General features: G+C 41.0%; 1 protein-coding gene across 3 annotated transcripts; it reads left to right on the forward strand.

Moving 5' to 3' along the window:
- The first annotated feature begins 3,596 nt into the window (after positions 1–3,596).
- On the forward strand, positions 3,597–20,903 carry TRIML2 (tripartite motif family like 2). Of its 3 annotated transcripts, none has more exons than XM_082608363.1 (8): positions 3,597–3,684; positions 9,226–9,474; positions 9,754–9,849; positions 12,333–12,527; positions 13,708–13,848; positions 15,878–15,900; positions 16,072–16,172; positions 20,240–20,903. In XM_082608363.1, the coding sequence occupies exons 2-8, from the start codon at positions 9,289–9,291 to the stop codon at positions 20,809–20,811; spliced, it is 1,314 nt and encodes a 437-aa protein (XP_082464489.1). In that variant the 5' UTR covers positions 3,597–3,684; positions 9,226–9,288; the 3' UTR covers positions 20,812–20,903. The 3 variants fall into 3 exon arrangements, with proteins under 3 accessions (XP_082464489.1, XP_082464488.1, XP_082464490.1); XM_082608362.1 differs by having other exon boundaries at positions 3,610–3,684; positions 9,100–9,474; XM_082608364.1 differs by lacking the exon at positions 3,597–3,684 and adding an exon at positions 3,994–4,241.
- Positions 20,904–21,860: the final 957 nt, after the last annotated feature.

Raw genomic sequence — 21,860 nt, forward strand, 5'->3', positions numbered from 1 at the left:
AATAGGGGACGTTCAAGGTTTTATTAGATATCAGACATCCTTGGGAATTATCTTATTAGGACTAGAAATTGACTGTAGGACTAGAAATAGCATGTTCTATGATACAAAAAAAAGGAGTTGTGACAAGAAAATCACATTGATTCAAACGTGACTTTTTCCCATCATGTTGAAGTTTTGCGCCAGGTAAGAACAGCTGAAGGTGAAGTACACTAATATAGCCAAATGCAGCAAGCCATCAGTGTGGTAACCTCTCCACTACCATGATGGCCATTCACCCTAGAGGCTTCTTGGCTCAGTTTAACCAGATACCGTCTTTGAGATGCTTATTTTGTTGTTCCTCTGTGCATTTTGCCCTTGCTGCCTTAACTCCACACCCTCAATCCTTGGCTAAACTTCTACCAGATAACTTTGACTCTTTAAAAAAGCTGGTTCAACAGGTAACTGTTTTTGTGTTGTTGTCTTTGACTGTACTACATTTTTTTAAAAAATGGCTGTTAATATTGTAATAAACATCTGGTTCAAGCTGTGTACTGATTGGGGACTTCCCTGGCAGTCCTGTGGTTAAGACTTCATGCTTCCATTGCAGGGGGCACGGGTTCAGCCCCCTGGTCGGGGAACTAAGATCCTGCATGCCGCTTGGCCAAAAAAAAAAAATTGTGATTGAGCATTTTGCTCCAACACTTATACAAACACTATTAGTGCATGATTTGGCAGAATGTAAGGTGTCTTGAAGTTTTAAGAAAACGTACAACATAGCAGAAATGCCTAATTAAAAAATGCAGCATTCCATCAAGGTCAAGCTAGATTTAAATGAAAGACAGATAACTCTATTGAATCGAGGAAAAAACTCATGCAAAAACCTATCAAATAATGTGTATATGTTGTTGAGAAGGGAGGCATGTTTTCAGTTTCAGGAACAGAAAGCTATGGGGCCGCTAACACAGTGAATAACGTTCAGAGTCCCACCAGTGTCTCTGACAAGATCCTAGTGAGCACCCTGGCAGACCTATCTGGTCACTCTACCACACTATGCAGGGTGAAAAGGAACTGCAAAATTATCACGTAGGAAGGTATTTATCAGAATCAAGATAAGATGTCAGTTTGCTTGATGGGTATCCTGGATACCTGCAGCCTCAGTGCTCATGCCCAATGGAAGTTTCCAGCCAAATGTAACCTCACTTAACCTAGAAGCTAATTATTTCCTAGTAGGTTAGTACAGTACCTTTTAACCAATCACAACCAGACTCTTAATATTTTGGTATTGAACATGTAAAAATCTACTTAGTGTCATTCCTAATGTTTAGGAGTACATAGCTTATGGTAATAGGCATGTAACTCCAATCTGAAATATACAACTGAGTCACTGATTTAAGATTTGTGATTTTAAGTGGGGACCCAAATATACACAAAGCACTGTAATATTTTAAAACTCCAGGTTTACTATTTTTAGAAGCTTAATTTATCACAAGAATTTAATGCTTAGGGGAGATTTTTTTAAATTAATTAATTAATTTATTTATTTTTGGCTGTGTTGGGTCTTCGTTTCTGTACGAGGGCTTTCTCTAGTTGCGGCAAGCGGGGGCCACTCTTCATCGTGGTGCGCGGGCCTCTCACTAACGCGGCCTCTCTTCTTGCGGAGCACGGGCTCCAGACACGCAGGCTCAGTAGTTGTGGCTCACGGGCCCAGTTGCTCCGTGGCATGTGGGATCTTCCCTGATCAGGGCTCGAACCCGTGTCCCCTGCATTGGCAGGCAGATTCTCAACCACTGCGCCACCAGGGAAGCCTCAGGGGAGGTTTTTAAGTCAAACAATTGATACTCAAAGATATTGACTATACACTGGAGGCCTATGAAAGTATCTTGTGGTAAACTGTAATTTAAATATGAGGCATTTTCTTTCATAAATCGGCAAAATTTTTAGTTAACATTTAATAGAGGTAAGGAAGTATTATGAAATTTGGCTGTACTGAGTGCTCTGGATCAACTACTTAACCTCAAAATCATGGGCTTTATCAGCAGTAAAATGTATTAGTATCACATACCTCACAGGATTGTGGGAAATATAGAGATATAAAAAGAGCCTAGCACACTGTGTCACATAGTGCTATTTATAGAATTATCTTAGTTAAAACATAGTCTACAGTCTTCCAGAATAATTTACTATTTACTTAGAGTCTAAGATGGACCTTACAAGACTCCAAGATATGAGAATTTTGCTTGATGTTTAACCCTTTGATTCAAAGGTTACAATGTTTTCCTACCAGAATGAAATCATATAAATTATGAAAGCTCAGGATGATAAGAATAAACGACCAGGTAATTGATAAAATCTTCACAGAAGTTGGCTACATCCAAGCTTAAAAGAGAAAAGGTAGGGGCTTCCCTGGTGGCGCAGTGGTTGAGAATCCGCCTGCTGATGCAGGGGATACGGGTTTGTGCCCCGGTCTGGGAAGATCCCACATCCCACATGCCGCAGAGCGGCTGGGCCCGTGAGCCATGGCCGCTGAGCCTGCGCGTCCGGAGCCTGTGCTCTGCAACGGGAGAGGCCACAACAGTGAGAGGCCCTCGTACCGAAAAAGAAAAAAAAAAAAAGAGAAAAGGTAGACTGAGTAGAAAGAGTAGAGAAGAAGGCTGAGGAGGGAGGGACACACAGAAAAGAATGTGATTTACTTGAAGGAGAAGAGGGTGTGTGTGGGGAGTGTTGTTTGAGATAAAGGGAAAGGAGGTACTTAAGATTCCACAGGGTGGAACCAGGTTTTGGAAGGTCAGATAGCAAGCAGAAGAATTTTTTCATCATCCCGTCAGCAGTTTGAAAGCCACAACAACAAAAAACCAGGCACTGATGTTTGATCAGCAGGGAATTGACTGAGGCAAAAAAAAATAAAAAATAAAACCTACCAGAGACAGAATTATAAAACTTGGGAAGCTGTGCAGATTTTCCTTCCACTGGGGTCAACAGTGAACTATCTGAGATTGTCCCCTGACCTCCCATCTGTGACACATTCCTCCATCCGTCAGTTATTTCTACTCTTTTCTATCTACAAATAATGCAGTGATCACTTCTTTCAGCAAACATTCTGGAAACAAGGAAATCACGTATCATCTTCTAATGAAACTATTGTATTTAGCAGCTTAAGATAAAATGGTATGGCTAAGGAAGGAACACTATGAGATTCTAGGGTAATGGCTTAGAGAAGAATTTCTTCCTGTGAAATTGTTACTGTATCCATGGTGTTCATGAAAAACGAAAAACAAACAAACACTTCTATAGTGAGTGCCTACCAGATAGTAGCCCCTTCAAAAGACCTTGGAGATAAAGCAAAGAACAAAATATTCACCCATCCACAGAGACTGAAACTCCTGAACAAAGTCCCTGGCTATCCAGTATTTTCTAGGAACGCATTAAAATGTAAATTAAGACTCCACCTCAGATCTGTCCTAAAAGAGACTCTCAGGGTGGGGCGCAGAACTCTGTTTGAATAAAGCTGAGATGATTCTACTGCTCCCTGAAGTTTGACGACCACTGTCCTAGATTTATTATATGGATAGGATTTGAAACTTCACAGGTTTTCTACCTGATAGGGAGAGGGAGGGATTGAGGGAGTAGCTGAACAGACGAAAGCTCTTCAGTCTCCATTTTTCTAGCTGTTTTCCCTGAAGGAAATACCTAGGATTACAAAGAAAGGTAAGCTTTTCTCTGAAGATCATTTCCTTAATCATGGTTTTCTTTAAATACCTAAACTTGATTTTAATATTTATGGAAGCTTTAAAAATATATATGCCATGCAATAGTATAAAAGGGTAAATGAGAAAGCCAGGGCAAAAAATAAATAAAACTGGGAAAAACAAGGATAGGTATGAATTTGGCACATAGATAAAATTATACTCATGAGACAAATTATTCTCCTACTTTGCTTTCTCTTGGTTTCTGTAAAAATATGTAATCTGTGTTCTCTGCTACTGATTTCCCTTTGTGCTGGTTTGATTTAAAATGTCTAAAAATATTATTAGGTAAAATAGATACAAAGAAAATGATTATGAATGGTAGGAAGGTATTTCAAGTTGGGCAGTTACAGAAAGGCCTCTCTGAGGAAGTGATGTTTGAGCTGAGAACTGTAGGGAGGAAAGAAGGAGCTGGAGTGGCAGAATCTTGAGAGAAAAGCATGGCCAGCTGAGGAAGCGGAAAGAGCACAGATAAATTTGTCGTAGTTGGAATGGACAATGGTTGGAGGAAAGCTATAGGTGAGATTAAATGTGGGCAGGAGGCCAGACCATCTAGGATTGTTAGCCATTTGGATTGTATCCTAAATGCCATGGAAAGTTGTTAGAAATGATTACAAACCTGGTTTAGGTTTTAAATTAATATTCTGGTTGTTAAGCTGAGGAGTTGGAGACAGGAGTGGGACAGGGTTGAATATGAACTAGTTGAGATGATGAAATGATGGTGGCTTAAACTTAATGATGAAATTTCAAAGTGAGTTGGGGGAAGGGAAGGTTTCCGAATATTGAAATCCGAATACTGTTATAGATATGTTGAGGTGGGATGCTTATTAGACATTTAACTGCAAGTGAGTTGGGAGTTCTGGGTCTGGGTAGAAGCTTAAATTGGAGAGTAGTACTTAAACTTTTGGAAGTAAATGTGATTACCTGGGAGACATTGGAACTAGAATAAGGTAAGGGACCAGAACTGACCCTGGAAGCCCACCCAAACTTAGAGGTTCAAGAGGATTCCAAGCCAAAAAAGAATGCTGGGAAACAGATGAGTAACATAGGAGGGATGTCATCTACATGATCTTGATTGCAAAGAGAAGAAACCATTCCAAGAGGAGGGTCCTGGCCAACTATGTTGACTGCTGAGAGCTCAAGTAAGATAAAGCCAGGAGTGACTACTGACTTTCTAAACTTCTTCATTTTTGTAACTGATCAGTTTTTTTTTTTCCAGTCTAGGACATGTTCAGGGAGGCAAGACAAGAGAAGCCACAAGGGTTTGAAGGACCCAGCAAGAAAAAATTGAAGTAAATTCAAATCCAAATGATACGTAGAGAGAAAATATTTGCAATTTGTATAATAAGGGGATAATCTTTTCAGTGTATATCTTAAAATTAAGAAAAAAGACCAAAAACCTGGTAGGAAAAAACAGCTGAAAGGCTTAAACATGGTTCATAGAAAAAGAAATGAAAATGGCTCTTAAGCATATGAAAATAATAGCTTTATTAATAATAAAATAAATGCAAGCTAAAAATAAGGATACAATTTCTCACTGACCAAGTGAAGTTTGACACCTTCTCATGTTTGAAATGCAAACATGTTGTTTGAAATGCAAAATTACATGATCTTTGCAGTTGGGAATCTGGCAAAATGTACCAAAATTACAGGTGCCTTTATATTAATAGCTACTGTATTCATAATTAGAACTTTTAAGAAATATTAAAAATAAATATAACATTTTTATGAGAACCTTTTCTGAATAATTCTCGAGAAAAGTGGCATGGTTTTACAATTTTGCAAATCTCTTTAATTTCTGGTTTATATCTACTCCAGCATTCCATCTATTGCTGTGGGGGTTTTTTTGTTTTGGTTTTTAAAAATATTTATTTATTTATTTTTGGCTGTGTTGGGTCTTCGTTTCTGTGCGAGGGTTTTCTCTAGTTGCAGCAAGCGGGGGCCGCTCTTCATCACGGTGCTCGGGCCTCTCACTGTCGTGGCCTGTCGTCGCGGAGCACAGGCTCCAGACGCGCAGGCTCAGTCGTTGTGACTCACGGGCCCAGTTGCTCCGCGGCATGTGGGATCTTCCCAGACCAGGGATCGAACCCGTGTCCCCTGCATTGGCAGGCAGATTCTCAACCACTGTGCCACCAGGGAAGCCCAGCAGTGTTTTCTTTTTTAATAAATATTTTTTATTTTATTTATTTTAAAATTTATTTTATTATTTTATTTTTGGCTGCGTTGGGTCTTTGTTGCTGTGCACGGGCTTTTCTCTAGTGGAGGCGAGCAGGGGCTACTCTTTTTTGCGGTGCGCACGCTTCTCATTGCAGTGGCTTCTCTTGTTGCAAAGCACAGGCTCTAGGCATACGGGCTTCAGTAGTTGCAGCACGCGGGCTCAGTAGTTGTGGCTTGCAAGCTCTAGAGCGCAGGCTCAGCAGGCTCAGTAGTTGTGGTGCATGGGCTTAGTTGCTCCGCGGCATGTGGGATCTTCCTGGACCAGGGCTCTAACCCCCTGCATTGGCAGGCGGATTCTTAACCACCACGTCACCAGGAAAGCCCTATTGCAATGTTATTTTAATTGACGTATATGAAGAAAATCTGTCCTCACACTAATACATAGTTGGAAAAGGGGAGATCATTCTAATACCTTTTTCAGTTAATTGTTTTTTTCTGTTTTTTGAAGTCATATTAATGAACATTTTGTCCTCTGTAACATTAAAATCCATTGATTTGTCTTATACTTTGAGTTCACTTTACCCTTGCATAATCTTATAACATCATGCATTGGTCATTTGGAAAATAATTGGTTCACCAAATTTGCAGATTTTCCAATGTTGACACATTTCATTATGCAATAGCAAAAAGGAAAACAGTTGTTAATATTCCTACAAATTTCATCAGAAAAGACCAAGTATTGGGAAACTGTCTAGCTTAGAATAGTAGGTACAAGTTTTCCAAAACTCTCATTTTTGCTTAAAAGCTCCAATTTTATCATTGGGAACTAATACACTCACTTGGTTTCCTTGAAATGACAGGGTCATTCTGTCAGTGTTTGAGAAAATGTCTTTTCCAAATCACTACATCTGAATGACCACAGTTTGTCTCATTTGTTCTTTCTACTAAAAATGACCTATGAAAAAACGCCGCTAGTATGGCTTGCAACTCAAACAATCATAGAAAATGCTTTTTTGTGAGACAACCATTGTTTTTCCATATGCAGCATAAATGCTTTACACATATTTTCCATCTTGTCACCCAGAATGCTAAATCCTGTACTCAGGGTTGAGATTTAATACTTTACTATTGCATCAAGAAATAAGAATGTTCTTAAGTAAAATGGGCTTTTTTTTTTCTTTTAAACTGGGAGCATGGAAATAGGTCGAGATTTAAAAAATACAATAAATGACTGTGGTACTGTTTGGTGCTACTTCCTTGATTAATGGTAAGACACCAGCAGTTTTATCTACTATCAGTGCAAATGTCAACACAGTGAAAGGGCAAATCAAGTCTGCTGGTTTAATATGTACCCTAAAAAAATAAGGGTCATCACGTATATAAGAGTAACAACTTCAGACTTTGTTTTTGAAGTTTTGCATATCTTAAAAATTAAAAGAGAGTGAAGAGATTGGTTGGTTGATGGTCAAGTTTGGGTGGAATTGAGAGTGTGAGAGGCAGAAGAAGCTAATAAGTCCAGAAATGGAAGTTTGGGAGTTCTGCGCTCTGGCAGGTCAATTCCTTTTAAGGGCTATTGTCAAAAGAACTGGCTGGGCCTCCCTGGTGGCGCAGTGGTTGAGAGTCCGCCTGCCAATGCAGGGGATACGGGTTCGTGCCTCGGTCTGGGAGGATCCCATATGCCGCGGAGCGGCTGGGCCCGTGAGCCATGGCCGCTGAGCCTGCGCATCCGGAACCTGTGCTCCGCAACGGGAGAGGCCACAACAGTGAGAGGCCCGCGTACGGAAAAAAAAAAAAAAAAGAACTGGCTAATGAGATGGAATGGGCAGGTGTAAATTAGAGAATTTTGATAAATTAATACTCGGTGTTATGGTATCACCCAACAACGGCTAGAGATGGGATTAAACAAGGAAACTAAGGCAATTCTTTATTGGGAAAGAGTTTCCCAAATTCAGTAGGTAATACATTTTAAGAATATAATTAAAATGTTTCTAGTGAAAAAGTAGAATTGTTGCTCAAAGGTAATCAGAATTATCTGGAATTGTCTGGATGTAGGAGATTACAGATCCCTTGTTCTGTTTCCTTAAAATCTGTATGTACATATGTATATCTGTGCATATGTACATACATGTATATATGAAAAAATATATGTATATGTACATATAAATGTGTGCAATTTCCCTTTACTATTTTTGAAAAGGTTTTATTTATTTGGGGGGGTTGTTTTATTTATTTTAAAATTTATTTTACTTATTTATTTATTTGTTTTTGGCTGCGCTGGGTCTTCTTTGCTGCGTGCATGCTTTTTCTAGTTGCAGTGAGCCGGGGGCTACTCTCTGGTGCAGTGCGTGGGCTTCTCATTGCGTTGGCTTCTCCTGTTGAGGAGCACGGGCTCTAGGCACGCGGGCTTCCGTAGTTGTGGCTCGCGGGCTCTAGAGCACAGGCTCAGTCAGTAGTTGTGGCGCACGGGCTTCGTTGCTCCGTGCCACGTGGGAACTTCCCGGACCAAGGGTTGAACCCTTGTCCCCTGCATTGGCAGGCGGATTCTTAACCACTGTGCCACTAGGGAAGCCCTACTTATTTTTTTAACGAACACCTTTTAGTGGCCAAGTCTCTAGTGAGACATGCCTTGGGCTTCGGGCGCAAAACTTGCCTTACCTCACTCAGGCGCATGCGCACTTAGGGAGTCCAAAAGGGAGCGCTTCTCATGTATGCGCACATTGAAAACTGAAAGTAAGCCCTTCCTTAAAGTTGGTAACCCGGCGCCTCACCTTTCTATGGTTTAAGGAGGCATACAAGGAGGCCCTTGCTTTTTGGCTCCTGCAAGCACTGGGTGAGTGATTCCTTTAATTTGCGACCTGAGTGCCTGAGGCTAGGCTCTGCTTTGGCCTCCCCTTAGTCCCGGAAGCTCCTAAGTTCCTCTCATGCTCTTTGCAGCAGTGTGCCTTCTTTGAGCACTATTTTTTTCTTTTTTTTCTTTTTTTTTAGGCCATGCCGCATGGCAGGTGGGATCTTAGATCCCTGATCCGTGCCCCCTGCAGTGTAAGCGCTTAGTCTTAACCACTGGACCACCAGGGAAGTCCCTCTTTTTTTTTTTTTTTTTTTAATGACTTTCAGGGAGGTGGTTTGCTGTGTTGTCACTTGTAAATAATTTTCAACCAATTGCTTGAAATTCTTAGGAAACTTGATCGTTCGTGTATCTCCTTCTGTCTCCTTTCCCAAGCACGTGGCTGCCAAAGATTTGCTGGATTTGAGGAGTCCAGGATGCACTGACCTGCTGACGCTTGACTGCGGACTGAGGTTAATAAGTGTGTCTGCACCAGAACACTGCCACTCTTTTCCTTTTCAGAGTACGGGGAGGTGTATTCCACATCAGAAACAGGCCAATTTTCAACTAGGGCCACCTGCCGGCATGTCCAAAAGGCTCCGCTCCCAGTTAGAGCAAGAAATCCCAGAAGATGCCCGCTGTGAGATACATCTGGAGCCACCACAGCGGTTTTGCCATGATGACCAAATCACGCTTTGTGACAAGTACATGTCCCAGGAGCACAGGAATCACGTGATATATGGAGTACAAGAGGCTGCTGAGAATTATAGGGTAAGCTTCATGCAGATCCCAGACCACTGTCATTCTGGCTGCCTCCTCTTATTTATTCCCTTATTTATTTGGGGGACAGATATTCTGATCCTCCTAGACCATTCCCTTAGTTGATGTTTATCAAAGAATACTAGATAAGTACCATATTTAGACCTTCAACTTCAAGGCTAGGAAAACATTGTAGTCAGGGCTATTGGCCTTTCAGTTATCTAAGGGTAGGAATCTATCTGTTGTAAAGCAATTACTTCACCTGGAATTCTGTGATATATTTCTCTGCAGAAGTTATTCCAGGAGATATTGAACACATTGAAGGAGAAACTTGAAGTAGCTAAAAGCATATTGGCTGATGAGCGAGAAAGAATGGTGATGATGCAGGTCAGTGCTTATCTTGATTCTTAGGGGGAAATTACCCATGATGTTGGATGCGAATAACATAAACACAATCAAAAGACAAATGACAAAGCAGGAAAAACTACTTGAAATCCATAGGTAGGAAAAGTGTTAATTTCTTCACGTGTAAAAAGCTCTTAAAAGTCAATAAGCAGGGGACTTGCCTGGTGGTCCAGTGGTTAACGCTCCAGGCTCCCACTGCAGGGGGTATGGGTTCTATCCCTGATTGGGGAACTAAGATCCCACATGCTGCACAGCCAAAAAAAAAAAAGTCAATAAGCAAAAGACTAGAAACTCCACAGAAAAATGATCAAAGACATGAGAGTTCACAGAAAAGAAAATGCAGATATCTTTTGAACATACTGAATTGGTCCATAAGCTCATGGTAAGAGAAATACAAATTAACTATATTAAATTTGTTAGTGAGATGGCATTTGTACCCCTTATTGGCAAAGATTGATAGCACAGTTTATAACAATGCCATAGGAGAATGAACATCTTATGTACGTTTTTTGGTGGCCATGTAAATCCTGAAGCCATTTAAAGGGCAATTTAAGAATTACTATTCTGGGGTGGGGGGGTATAAATTAGAAGTTTGGGATTAACATATACAGTACTATATATAAAATAGATATATATATTTATAGATCTAAATATATATATCTATTTTATATATAGGGAAAAGAATCTGAGAAATATATATGTGTAACTGAGTCACTTTGATGTACACCTGAAACTAACACAACATTGTGTCAACTATACTTCAATAAAAAATAAAGAAAGAAAGAATTACTATTCAAATTGAGGAATCACCATCCATTATGCACATTTCACTTCTAATTTCAGACCCTCCCTTCATATGTAACTGTTCTGCTAGTTATACTAGATTCTCATCCAGTTGCGGATGGTAGGCATTTTTTTCAGCTCCAAGCACCATATATTAACAAATATTGGGGTCCCAGTGTTTGCCAGGAGCTATGCTAGGTGCTGGGGATTCAGTAGTGAAAAGAAAACAAAACAAACAATCCTGGCCTTGTGCAACTGACATTCTAGTGGAGGTAAACAAGTAAAATGTATAGTATGTTACATTGTAAGTGCTGTACATTTTATTAAAAAAACAGGAAAGAGTGATGGGATGTACTTTTAAACAAAGTGATCAGGACCTTGTCATTCCAAAATTGGTTTTGAGAAGACTCGAGGAGGTGAGGAAGTGAGCTGTGCAGTCGTGGGAAGAATATTCTAGGCAGAGGGAAGTGCAAGTACAAAGATCTCAAGACTGGTGTGTCCTTGGTTGGGGTTATGAAGGAAGTGGAGGCTAATAGGTGATGAGATCAGAAGGCCACATCTTATAGGGAGGTTGATTTTCTTTTTCTCTTTTTAAAAATTTATTATTTTTTAATGAAAAAAGGAAGCCAGTGGAAACTGTTTTTTTTTTTTTTTTTTTTTTTTGCGATATGTGGGCCTCTGACTGTTGTGGCCTCTCCCATTGCGGAGCACAGGCTCCGGACGCGCAGGCCCAACGGCCATGGCTCACAGGCCCAGCCGCTCCGCAGCATGTGGGATCTTCCCGGACAGGGGCACGAACCCGTGTCCCCTGCATCGGCAGGCGGACTCTCAACCACTGCGCCACCAGGGAAGCCCGCCAGTGAAAACTTTTGAACAGAGCAGTAATGTGATCTAACTTCCATTCTCGTAGGAATAGTCTAGCAGCTGAATGAGAATAAGACTGTAGGAGGGTGAGAGCACAGGTGGGGGGAATTGAAGGGGACTGTTTGCAATAGTCAGGAACAGATTATGGTGAACTGTGGGGGAGGGGTGGTAGAAGTGGTGAGAATGGTCAGGTTCTTGATAAATCTTGACTCCATAGAGTCTCAGGAGGTTAAATATGGTCATTAAGCTGACTACTCCCAATGGATGTCTTTAGCTCAGACTTCCCAGTGGTGGGTTTTCATGTCCGACTTCCTGCCTAGCATCTCTCCTTGGGTGGCTAACTGACTAATCAAAATCGACATATCCCACACTGAGCTGCTGATACCCTCCCCACTTCTGGAATCTATCCCTTCCATACTTTTCCTTTCTATGTTTTGGCAATTCTATTCTTTGTCTAAAAACCTTAGAGTCACCCTTTGATTCCTCTTTTCTCACACCCCCTATCCAAACCATCAGCAAAAGCCACTGGTGCTGCCTTCCAGTTTTCCTGGTCTCCTTTTTGGTCACTGAGGTTGTATAGATTCCTCAGTTTTCGAAGTCAATTAACATTTCTTCATCTGCATTTCATGTTCTAAGATTGTATTGATGTCTTGGCTGATGTTGACTCTGAATTTCTCTCTGTCCTTTGTATTATATATCTGTTACTTCTTCCCCTGTACTTTTATATTTCCTTGTCTTTATATTAAAATTATAGATGGAAAGTAACCGTAGGTATTTATCTGTGGTGTTTAACCTGAATTCTGTCATCTATGGTGAAGGAAGAAGAGCAGAATTTTAAAGCGATGATTGAGTCTGAATATAGGATAAGGTTCTGGTTGATGATTGAAGAAAACAAAGTGAACTTCCAGAGCCCGCAAGGGTGCAGATTCAACTTGAACTTGAGAGAAGCCAGTCAGAACCAACTGATGGAGTTTGCCACAAAGCTAAAGGAGAAGTTCCAGAAAATACTACAGGTGAGATGTGAAACATGGCATCCTAACAATATTTGGGAAATGGAGAAAGAAGAGCTGAACACTATGTCAATTCCAGAATAAGACATCCACTGACAGCCATGGATCTATTAAAAGAAGGGATATAGTCATCCAGCAATTCTATTTCTGATGATAATTTATCTCGCAAATATACTTACATGCATATAAAAAGACACGTGGGTAAGGAAGTGCGGTAAAATTATTTCAGTATAGAGCTGTGGCTTTGAGGTAGTCTTTGAAGCCAGATTGATGAGATTCGTATCTGGGTTCTGCAATTTACTAGCTTCTAGGTGACCTGAGATGTGTTGCTTAACCTCTGACTTGGTTTCCTTAGCTGTAAAATGAGGATGATGGTCCTTAGTTCATAATATTGTTGTGAGGCTTGAGTGTGGTAATCGACATAAAGCTCTTTAAATAGTGTTTGTATGTGTGTACATTATTGTGTAATGTAAGTATTAGGTGTTACTATTACTAATATTTGTTGATAGGAAGAGAGTAGATACAACCTGTATCCATCAATGTTGGACTCATGAACTACCTTGTACAGGACATGCAATGGAATGCTCGTCAGCATTTAGAAAAGATAACATGGCTCTATATGTATAGATAAGCAATGCTCTCCAAGAGCATATTATTTATTAAGAAAAAAGCAAGCTGTCAGATCAGCAGTGGAGTATAATATGATATCACTTGAGTTAAGAAAAAAATAACATGGAACATTCGTGTATTTAACTAGGTGGAGCTTCTTTGCAAGGATAGAAAGGAAACTGGTATCCTTTCTGGTTTGATTATCTATTTTATTCTCATCCATGAATTTAATTTTTAATTAAATTATAATAAGTCATAGTTTTAATTTAATGAACGAAATAGGAAACTTCCTGAACAAAACTGCACAGCAAAAAAAAGTGATCTGTTTTAGGTCCAGGTTGTGAACTGATGAAGTAGACTATGTGGATACTGTCCACATCAACATAAATATATTGTGTCAAAGAATCAAGTTTCTATTGAGGTGTCTTGCTTGACACAGAGGAATATCCTGGCCTTATCTAATTATGTCTGTTTCTGGGGTGGCAGGCAGTAAAGCAGGTTTTTAAAGAGATGGTTGAATTAGCGAATAAGAGAAATTGTCAGCTGTTGAATAGTAATAAGGATGCTTCTGCAGAGACTGAACTGTTTGGGGAGAGAGAACATGAGTAAACTGAGGGAGAGTGAAGTCAGGCTCTCTGAACAGATCTGCAGCCTCCAGAAGGTCACCACAGAGCTGGAGGAGAAGTGTGGGCAATCTGCCTCAGCGTTGCTCCAGGTAAGATTCTGGGAATAACCTTCACTACAGTATTTGAGAAATGAGAAGTGGACAGTACTCATTAGGGGCCAGTTCTAGAACACAGTACCCAGTGATCTTCAGTCATACATGAAGGCTACCAAAAGCATTATGACTCATTATAAATTAACAGTATGTATAGAGCTGCTTCACTGATCAGTAGTAAATATGAATTGAGATGTCCTTTAATAAGGTAAATAATTGGTTAGTCAAATGATGATGTATCCATACAATAGAATATTCTGCAACCATAAAAAAACGAGTAAAGCAGTTCTAAACGCACTAAAAGATTATCTTCAAGATATCTCATTAAGTGAAAAAAACATGCAGAAAACTTTTTGTTATTTAGAGAATATGTGTAGACGTATATGCTCATTAACATTCAGACAACCTCTGGCAAAATAAACACAAACATTGTAATCAGCAGTAACCTTGGGAAACAAGGGTGAGACTTTCTTGTATAGTATTGTTTGTTTTTTAAACTGTTTTGATTCTTTGTAGTTTTTATTTTTTATTTTTGGCCAGGCTGCGCAGCTTGTGGGATCTTAGTTCCCCAACCAGGGACTGAACCCCGGCCCTTGGCAGTGAGAGTGCAGAGTCCTAACCACTGGACCGCCAGGGAATTCCCAGTATTGTGTATTTTAAATTTTGTTGAGTAACGTGCATTACTATTTTCAAAAAGTAAATTTTTATCTTTTGAAGACTGTTTAAATCCTTCTGCCAAGTCCACATTTGCAATATGAGTACTCAGAGAAGCCCCTGCACATAAACCCGTAGGTTCTGTTCTAGAGCCATGCGCAGTTCCAGACAGTGCAGATAGGTGTGACCCAGTTATATTCAGTTCCTGACCTGGTTCCAGCCACCATCCCCAGCTTAGCAGGCTCAATTCTTTTCTTTTTTGTTTGTTTGTTTGTTTTTTAATAACTAATGAGTTTATTATTGTTTTAAATGAATGACTAAAGAGCAATTTCTAAATCTCTTCAACTTTAAATTCCAAGAAGATAAACAGCAAGATAGAGCCCCATCGCAGAAATGCCCCGGGGGCCTCAATCAATCACAAGGCCCTGGAGTCCGGGAACCTCTGTTTCAGGGGCTGAAGAACAGGGCAGCCGGCACACCCCAGGGTCTGGGTGCCCCACCATGCCCGTGGCTCCCACCCTCTGAAGGATGTCCCCTCCCCACCCCTGCCACCTGCCAGGCCCTCCCAGCCCCTCCCCACAGGGGGCTTCCTTCTGGGCGCACTGGGCCCGCCACCCCCAGGTCCTGAACCCGCTGCCTCTCAGGAGTCTCCGAGGGTGCCCTGCCCCTCCACCGGCCGCCCCTGGGTTCCCACCCGCCCAGGAACACCCACGCCCCAACACCCACAGGGGACAGAAGCACTTGCGGCCACACAAAGGCCCATTCCCACACCCAGCGCGGGTCAGTGGCCCCGTCCCGTGCGCCCCCAGGTCCCCCACGCCCCCAGGTCCCCCACTTCCTGCATCTGCCCAAGGCCTGAGTGGGTCACCACAGGGCTGGCTGGGGCCCAGGGTGTCCCAGATGTACCCCCGCCCTGCCACCCAGGGCTCAGCAGGCCCCTCTTCGGGGAACAAAGCCCACCCTTCCCACAGGTGGACCCTCCCGGGGCAGGGACCCCCCAGAGCCCGCCCCCCCCACGAGGCTACGCCTGTCTCCGTGGCTGCAGGAAGCCCGGGCGGAGGGCGCGGGGCAGGAGGCTCAATTCCTGCCCGCCCCAGGATAGAAAGCAAACAGACGGGCAGAATTTGAATGCGCAGCATTGTGAATTTGAGGTATAGAAGATTATTTCCCTTGGGAATATAACAGTGATTTCAAGCATTTTTCTGACTTTTCCTATTCAGTGTCGAAATTTGGTATCTGAGAATTAGCACGAGGCTGAAGAAATTACATGGAAATCGAATTTCATTATAAGAGAAAATACTTTCATGAGCACAATTCACAAAAGGCTTGGCTCAAATACCCACTAGTAATTTTGTCTCTTTTCACCCCATAGAATGCAAGACATTCTTTGGAAAGGTAAGTTATTCATTTTGGAAACACTTAGGTCAGATTCACAATCTGATTTGTGAGCACACAGGCGTTAGAGATGTTGGGGTGCGGATAGCAAGGCCACGTAATGAGATCCATCCTCTGGATGGAGGGGCCTGCGGTCTGCACAGGTAACTGAGATTGTCCTTTCTTTAACAGGAGTGAGTCACTACTGCTTCAGTGTCTAGAGCCCGCCCGAATCACAGACCTGAGTTTATGCCAAATAACAGGAATGAGCAAAATGCTAGAAGTGCTGCAAAGTGAGTTGACACACATCCATGATCACAGGACACTTTATATTTGTATTTGAGGATAAAACGAACATCCTACCATAAGTGAAATTCCAGATAGCTTAAGGATTTAAAACGACTCTATTTGCAAATATTTCTCTCCTGTGGTTTATATTTTCATTTGCCTAATAGTGTCTTTTGAAGAGCAGAAGTTTTAGATTTTGAAGTTACCTTTTTCTTTTTTTTTTTTTTTTTTTCTTTTTGCGGTATGCGGGCCTCTCACTGTTGTGGCCTCTCCCGTTGCGGAGCACAGGCTCCGGACGCGCAGGCCCAGCGGCCATGGCTCACGGGCCCAGCCGCTCCGCGGCATATGGGATCCTCCCAGACCGGGGCACGAACCCGTATCCCCTGCATCGGCAGGCGGACTCTCAACCACTGCGCCACCAGGGAGGCCCACCTTTTTCTTTTTTAAATGGTGTATGCTTTTTGTGTCCTAAGAAATCTTTTTGTACCCCAACAAAGATTTCCTTCTAGAATTTTTACAGTTTTAGTTTTTGCATTTAGGTCTATTGTTCATTTAAAGTTGTGTGTGTTTGTTTTTTGGCTGCACTGTGTGGCATGCGGAATCTTAGTTCCCTGACCAGGGATCGAACCAGTGGAAGCGCAGGGTCTTAACCACTGGACTGCCAGTGGGACCCCTAAAGTTATATTTATGTACGATTCGAGATATGGTACAACTCCCCTCCTCTTTTAGTACATGTGTGTATCCAATTGTTCCAACATCATTTGTTGAAAATCCGTGGGCACATACGAGCAGATCTATGTCAAGTCTAATAGGTCCATTGATCATTGTATCTATCCTTTTGCTAATACCACGTTGGCTTGATTGATTACTCTACAAAAAGTCTTAAAATTGGGCACTGTGAGTTCTCCAGATTTGTTCCTTCAAAAATAACTTTGGCTACTCTAAATCCTTCTCCACATAAATTTTAAAATGAGTTTGTTGGCATCTACAGAAAACCTGCTGGGGTTTTGATTGGTATTACACTGAATCTATAGAACAATTTAGGGATATGGTGGTATATCTCCATTTATTTAGGTTGTCTTTGATTTCTCTCAACAGTGTTTTGTAGTTTTCAGCTAATATTGTACATATTTAGTTAGATACCTAAGTATTTTTTAGTTCTACTCATGGAATTAAATATCAACTTCTAATTGAAATTTTATTTCTAGTTTATCAATGGTATATAGAAATATTCATTTGTGTATATTGATTGACATTGTATCTTACAACTGTGCTAAACTGATTTATTAGATCTAGTGACTTTTATAGATTTTGAGGGGATTCTCTACAAAGATATTCAAGTAATCTATAAATATAGACAATTTTTTTCTTCCTTTCTGTAAGCCTTTTCTGTATTATTCTTACCTTTTGCACTTACTAGCGCCTTCAGTATGATGGTGAATAGGAGTGGTGAGAATCATCTACCTTCTTCCTGATCTCAGGAAGAAAGAAAGCATTGTTTTTCACCTTTAAGTTTAATGTTAGCTGTAGGTTTTTCATAGTTGCCTTTTGTCAAGTTGAGGAAGTTCCCTGTCTACTCCTGATTCACTAAAACTTTGTATCATGAACAGATGTTGAATTTATTAGATGCTTTTTTCTATATCTACCAAAATATTTATTTTTTTCCTTCATATATTGATATGGTGAATTATATTTGCTTCATATGTTGAACCACCCTTGCATTCCCAAGATAAACTCTTGGTAATAATGTTTTAGCCATTTTACATATTGCCAGATTCAATGTAGTAATGGTTTTTAAAGAATTTTTGCATTTATGCTAATGAGACATTTTTCTGTAGCTTTCTTGTAATCATCCATTGGCACTTTATTTAATACATCTTATTTCTATTTCTAGATAATCTATTTAGTTCTTTGTCAAATCCACTTAGTCTTGCTTTCTTTAGTTTCCTATATTCTGTAGATACTTTTTTCTTTCTTTTTTTTAAACATAGTAAGCAAAAATTACTGTAGAGTTTGTGCCTGGCAATTCCAGTATGTAAAATTCTTCAGATTTTTAAAAATAAATTTATTTATTTATTTATTTATTATTTTTGGCTGCATTGGGTCTTCGTTGCTGCAAGCGGGGGCTACTCTGTTGTAGTGCACTGGCTTCTCATTGCAGTGGCTTCTTTTGTTGCAGAGCACAGGCTCTAGGCATGCAGGCTTCAGTAGTTGTGGCATGTGGGCTCAGTAGTTGTGGCTCACAGCCTCTAGAGCGCAGGCTCAGTCGCTGTGGCACACGGGCTTAGTTGCTCCATGGCGTGTGGGATCTTCCCAACCTAGGGATCAAACCCATGTCCCCTGCATTGGCAGGCGGATTCTTTTTTTTTTTTTTTTTTTTTTTTTTTTTTGCTGTACGCGGGCCTCTCACTGCTGTGGCCTCTCCCGTTGCGGAGCACAGGCTCCGGACACACAGGCTCCGCGGCCATGGCTCGCGGGCCCAGCCGCTCTGCGGCATGTGGGATCTTCCGGGATCGGGGCACGAACCCGTGTCCCCTGCATCGGCAGGCGGACTCTCAACCACTGCGCCACCAGGGAAGCCCTGGCAGGCGGATTCTTAACCACTGCGCCACCAGGGAAGTCCTTCAGATTTATTTCTGCTAGTCTCACTCAGTAGTACTTTTTTACTTTGAGTGTGTGGTTAATGATTTTTTTAATAGTAAGCTTTCCTTTTTTCCTTAAATATTATTTTTAGAAGTTCTTTGAGGACAGGAATGAAGGTGTACATACTTCTAGAGAAAATTTGCATTTATTTCTGCCAGTCTTCTGGAAATACTAGGAGCCTGGGACAAGTTGAAATTTAAAATTCAAGGCTTGTGGCTTTTAAGACCACTTTAATAATGATATGAATTAAGTGCAGAGATTTAAGTTCATTTGCCCATAAAACTTGCTGCTGGATTAGATGTTAAAGAAAGAAATCAAGGACTACTACAGGTTTATGGCTTGACCAACTATAAAGCAATAAGTGTTCTACTGAAAAGTAGAAACTGGGAAGGGATAAGTTTGGAGTTCCATTTTGGATGGGGTATGTTTGAAATTTCTGCGTTTTGTTCAACTGGTATTTGTCAACTTTTTTATGGAGTAAGTCATGAACATATAGAAGATATTTAAAACTGAGGCTATATAAAGGCACTTACAGGAAAAGAATACAAGTAGTGAAAAGTAAGACCCAGGACCAATCCCTGAGAAATTAGAATATTTAAAAGTTGAAGAGAAAGAAATGAGAAGGAACAGTTAGCAATATGAAGGCACGTACCACTTTCATTCACATATAAGAAATCACAGTGAGCGTTCTTGATCTCAGCTTGATTTTTCTGGAGGATTCTCACAGGATTTCTGGCCTCTAATATATTATCTTTTGATTTACTCAATATTAAGGGCCTGCTGGCAGCAGTTTCTAAGTATCTGTCACATCTTGGTGATATTTAAGATGAAGAAAGCAGTTCAGTCACAGGACAGAGCCATGAATCAACTGCTCTATTAGGAGACTTAATGTTTCTGGCTGCTCCAGGCTTGGAGAAGATCTTTGGGGACTGGAGTTGGGTCTCAGGTGATACTGGGCTAGGACTGAGTATCAGGTCATTTTTACAGCCCGGCAGAGTTCCTTTCTGTTTTGAGAGGTATTTCTAAACCTCTCCGTAGTTCATTATTCATTGTTTTGTTCTTCTACCTCAGATAGATTTCATTTTCATCTCCTTCCATTATCTTATTGACTTTGTTCCTCTGTGATGTCCATTTCTTTTTTTTTTGGCTGCGCAGCACGGCATGTGGGATCTTAGTTCCCTGCCCAGGGATCGAACCCAGGTCCCCTGCATTGGAAGCACGGGAGTCATAACCACTACGCCACCAGGAAATTCCCCCATTTCTTGAAACAGAGCTTAGGGGTCCCTTTATCTGTACTCTCCTAGATTGCATCTCCCATATCTGTGCCTGAGACTCGTGCCCACTCATGAGGAAGCCCCTGCATGTTAGAAATCATCAGTCTCTGGCACTGACAAACCCCTAGGTTAACTAAATTTCTTTCTCCCTGCAGGACCTATAACTTTGGACCCTAAAACAGCTCATCCCTGTCTGGTCTTATCTGAGGATCTGAGAAGTGTGAGACTCAGAAATGTGCAGCAGGATGTACCCAGTCACCCAGAGAGATTTGACTTCAGCGCCACTGTGTTGGGTGTGGAGAGCTTCACCTCAGGGCGGCACTACTGGGAGGTGGATGTGGAAAAGGCAACACAGTGGCAGCTGGGGGTACACGGAAGCTCTGCCAGCAGAAGTGCTTCCGGAGATAAGGTCTTATTCACAGGATCCATTATGGGGACTGATTATACTTTCTGGGCCTTTCCCCCTTTAAAAAGGGTTTCCTGGAGAGAGCAAATGCACAGAGTTGGAGTTTTCCTGGACTATGAGTATGGCCAGATATCCTTCTACGATGTGACAAAGAGATCCCTCATCTATAATTTCTCTTATCTCGCCTTCCAAGGAGCTCTCAGGCCTGTATTTTCTCTTTGTATTTCAAATGGAGGCATGAATTCAGACTCTCTGAGCATCTGCCTCCCTCATGTTTCTTCTTGTAATGGTACTTTTAGCCCTCAATCTTCTTTGGTGTGAAATCTAAGACCACAGGAGGCCTGAATGTTACAAGCATGACTTTATATAAATTATTTTACAAAGTAATCCAATAAAAGGTTTTTAGCACTTGAGTTGGAACCCAGGTTAACACCCCAGAGCCTTTGCATTCATGTGGCTTTCAACACCCATTTCATGGAAGAGGTAACATTTAACCTGAATCATGGATGATAATAACTGAAGGGCTGCACGTTAATTAGAACAGCAAATGCCTATGCAGCATAAGATTGGGAAATTAGAGACGGAAATAGTCTGGGATCGTTAAGACTAGGTTAAGGACTCTAGAGATTTCTGAAAACAGAATTGGGTATAATCAAGACTTTAGATTTGAGGCTATCAGTCAGAGTGACATGTAGAATGGAGACATCCTATTCCTGACATTGTCAAGACTTCTAACATCACTCAAAATAGAGGACAACTTAATTTCCCTGGATACCTTATCTCAGTGGGGAGGAGGTGTTGCAGAAAATGTATTTAAAAAATATTTCAAGTATCCAACTTCTCTCTTACAAGGAAAATTAGATTTCTTAAAAGAAGTCTGATAGTTCACTGCTTTGAAAAACTATTACATTAAATAATGTAGTGGTGTCTTGTATTTGCCTTCATCTTTCTCTATTTGATAATCCACTGAAAATTTTTGGCTAGAGCCTTGTTCAGGGGTGGTCGTACAATGCTGAAAAGACAACAAAAATATTTATTAGAGGGACTTTTAATGAAAGGTTTATCATAGTGTATCTCCCTTTATGTTTTTAACAACCTGTAAGTGTGTATTGATCTTTGTTATTCAAATGTAGAAGCTGAGGCTCAGAGGTGATTTAATTTTCCTTAAGTCGCATAGCTGTTAAGTATCTAGTAAGTTACAAGGGTAAGGAATTAAACCTGGATCATCATTTTAAAAGCAAACTCTGTCTCAAATTTGTAAAAAATGTAAGCCCGGAAAAAGTCATTGCATAGCTTCACATCAAATCACAAGACTTAAGGGGAAAGTAGCCCTGATCTGAGAAGGGGGTTTAGCTCAGGTGAGTGAGCTA

This window comes from Mesoplodon mirus (assembly GCF_964341445.2).
Source record: "Mesoplodon mirus genome assembly, chromosome: 20".
Classification (NCBI taxonomy): domain Eukaryota; kingdom Metazoa; phylum Chordata; class Mammalia; order Artiodactyla; family Ziphiidae; genus Mesoplodon; species Mesoplodon mirus.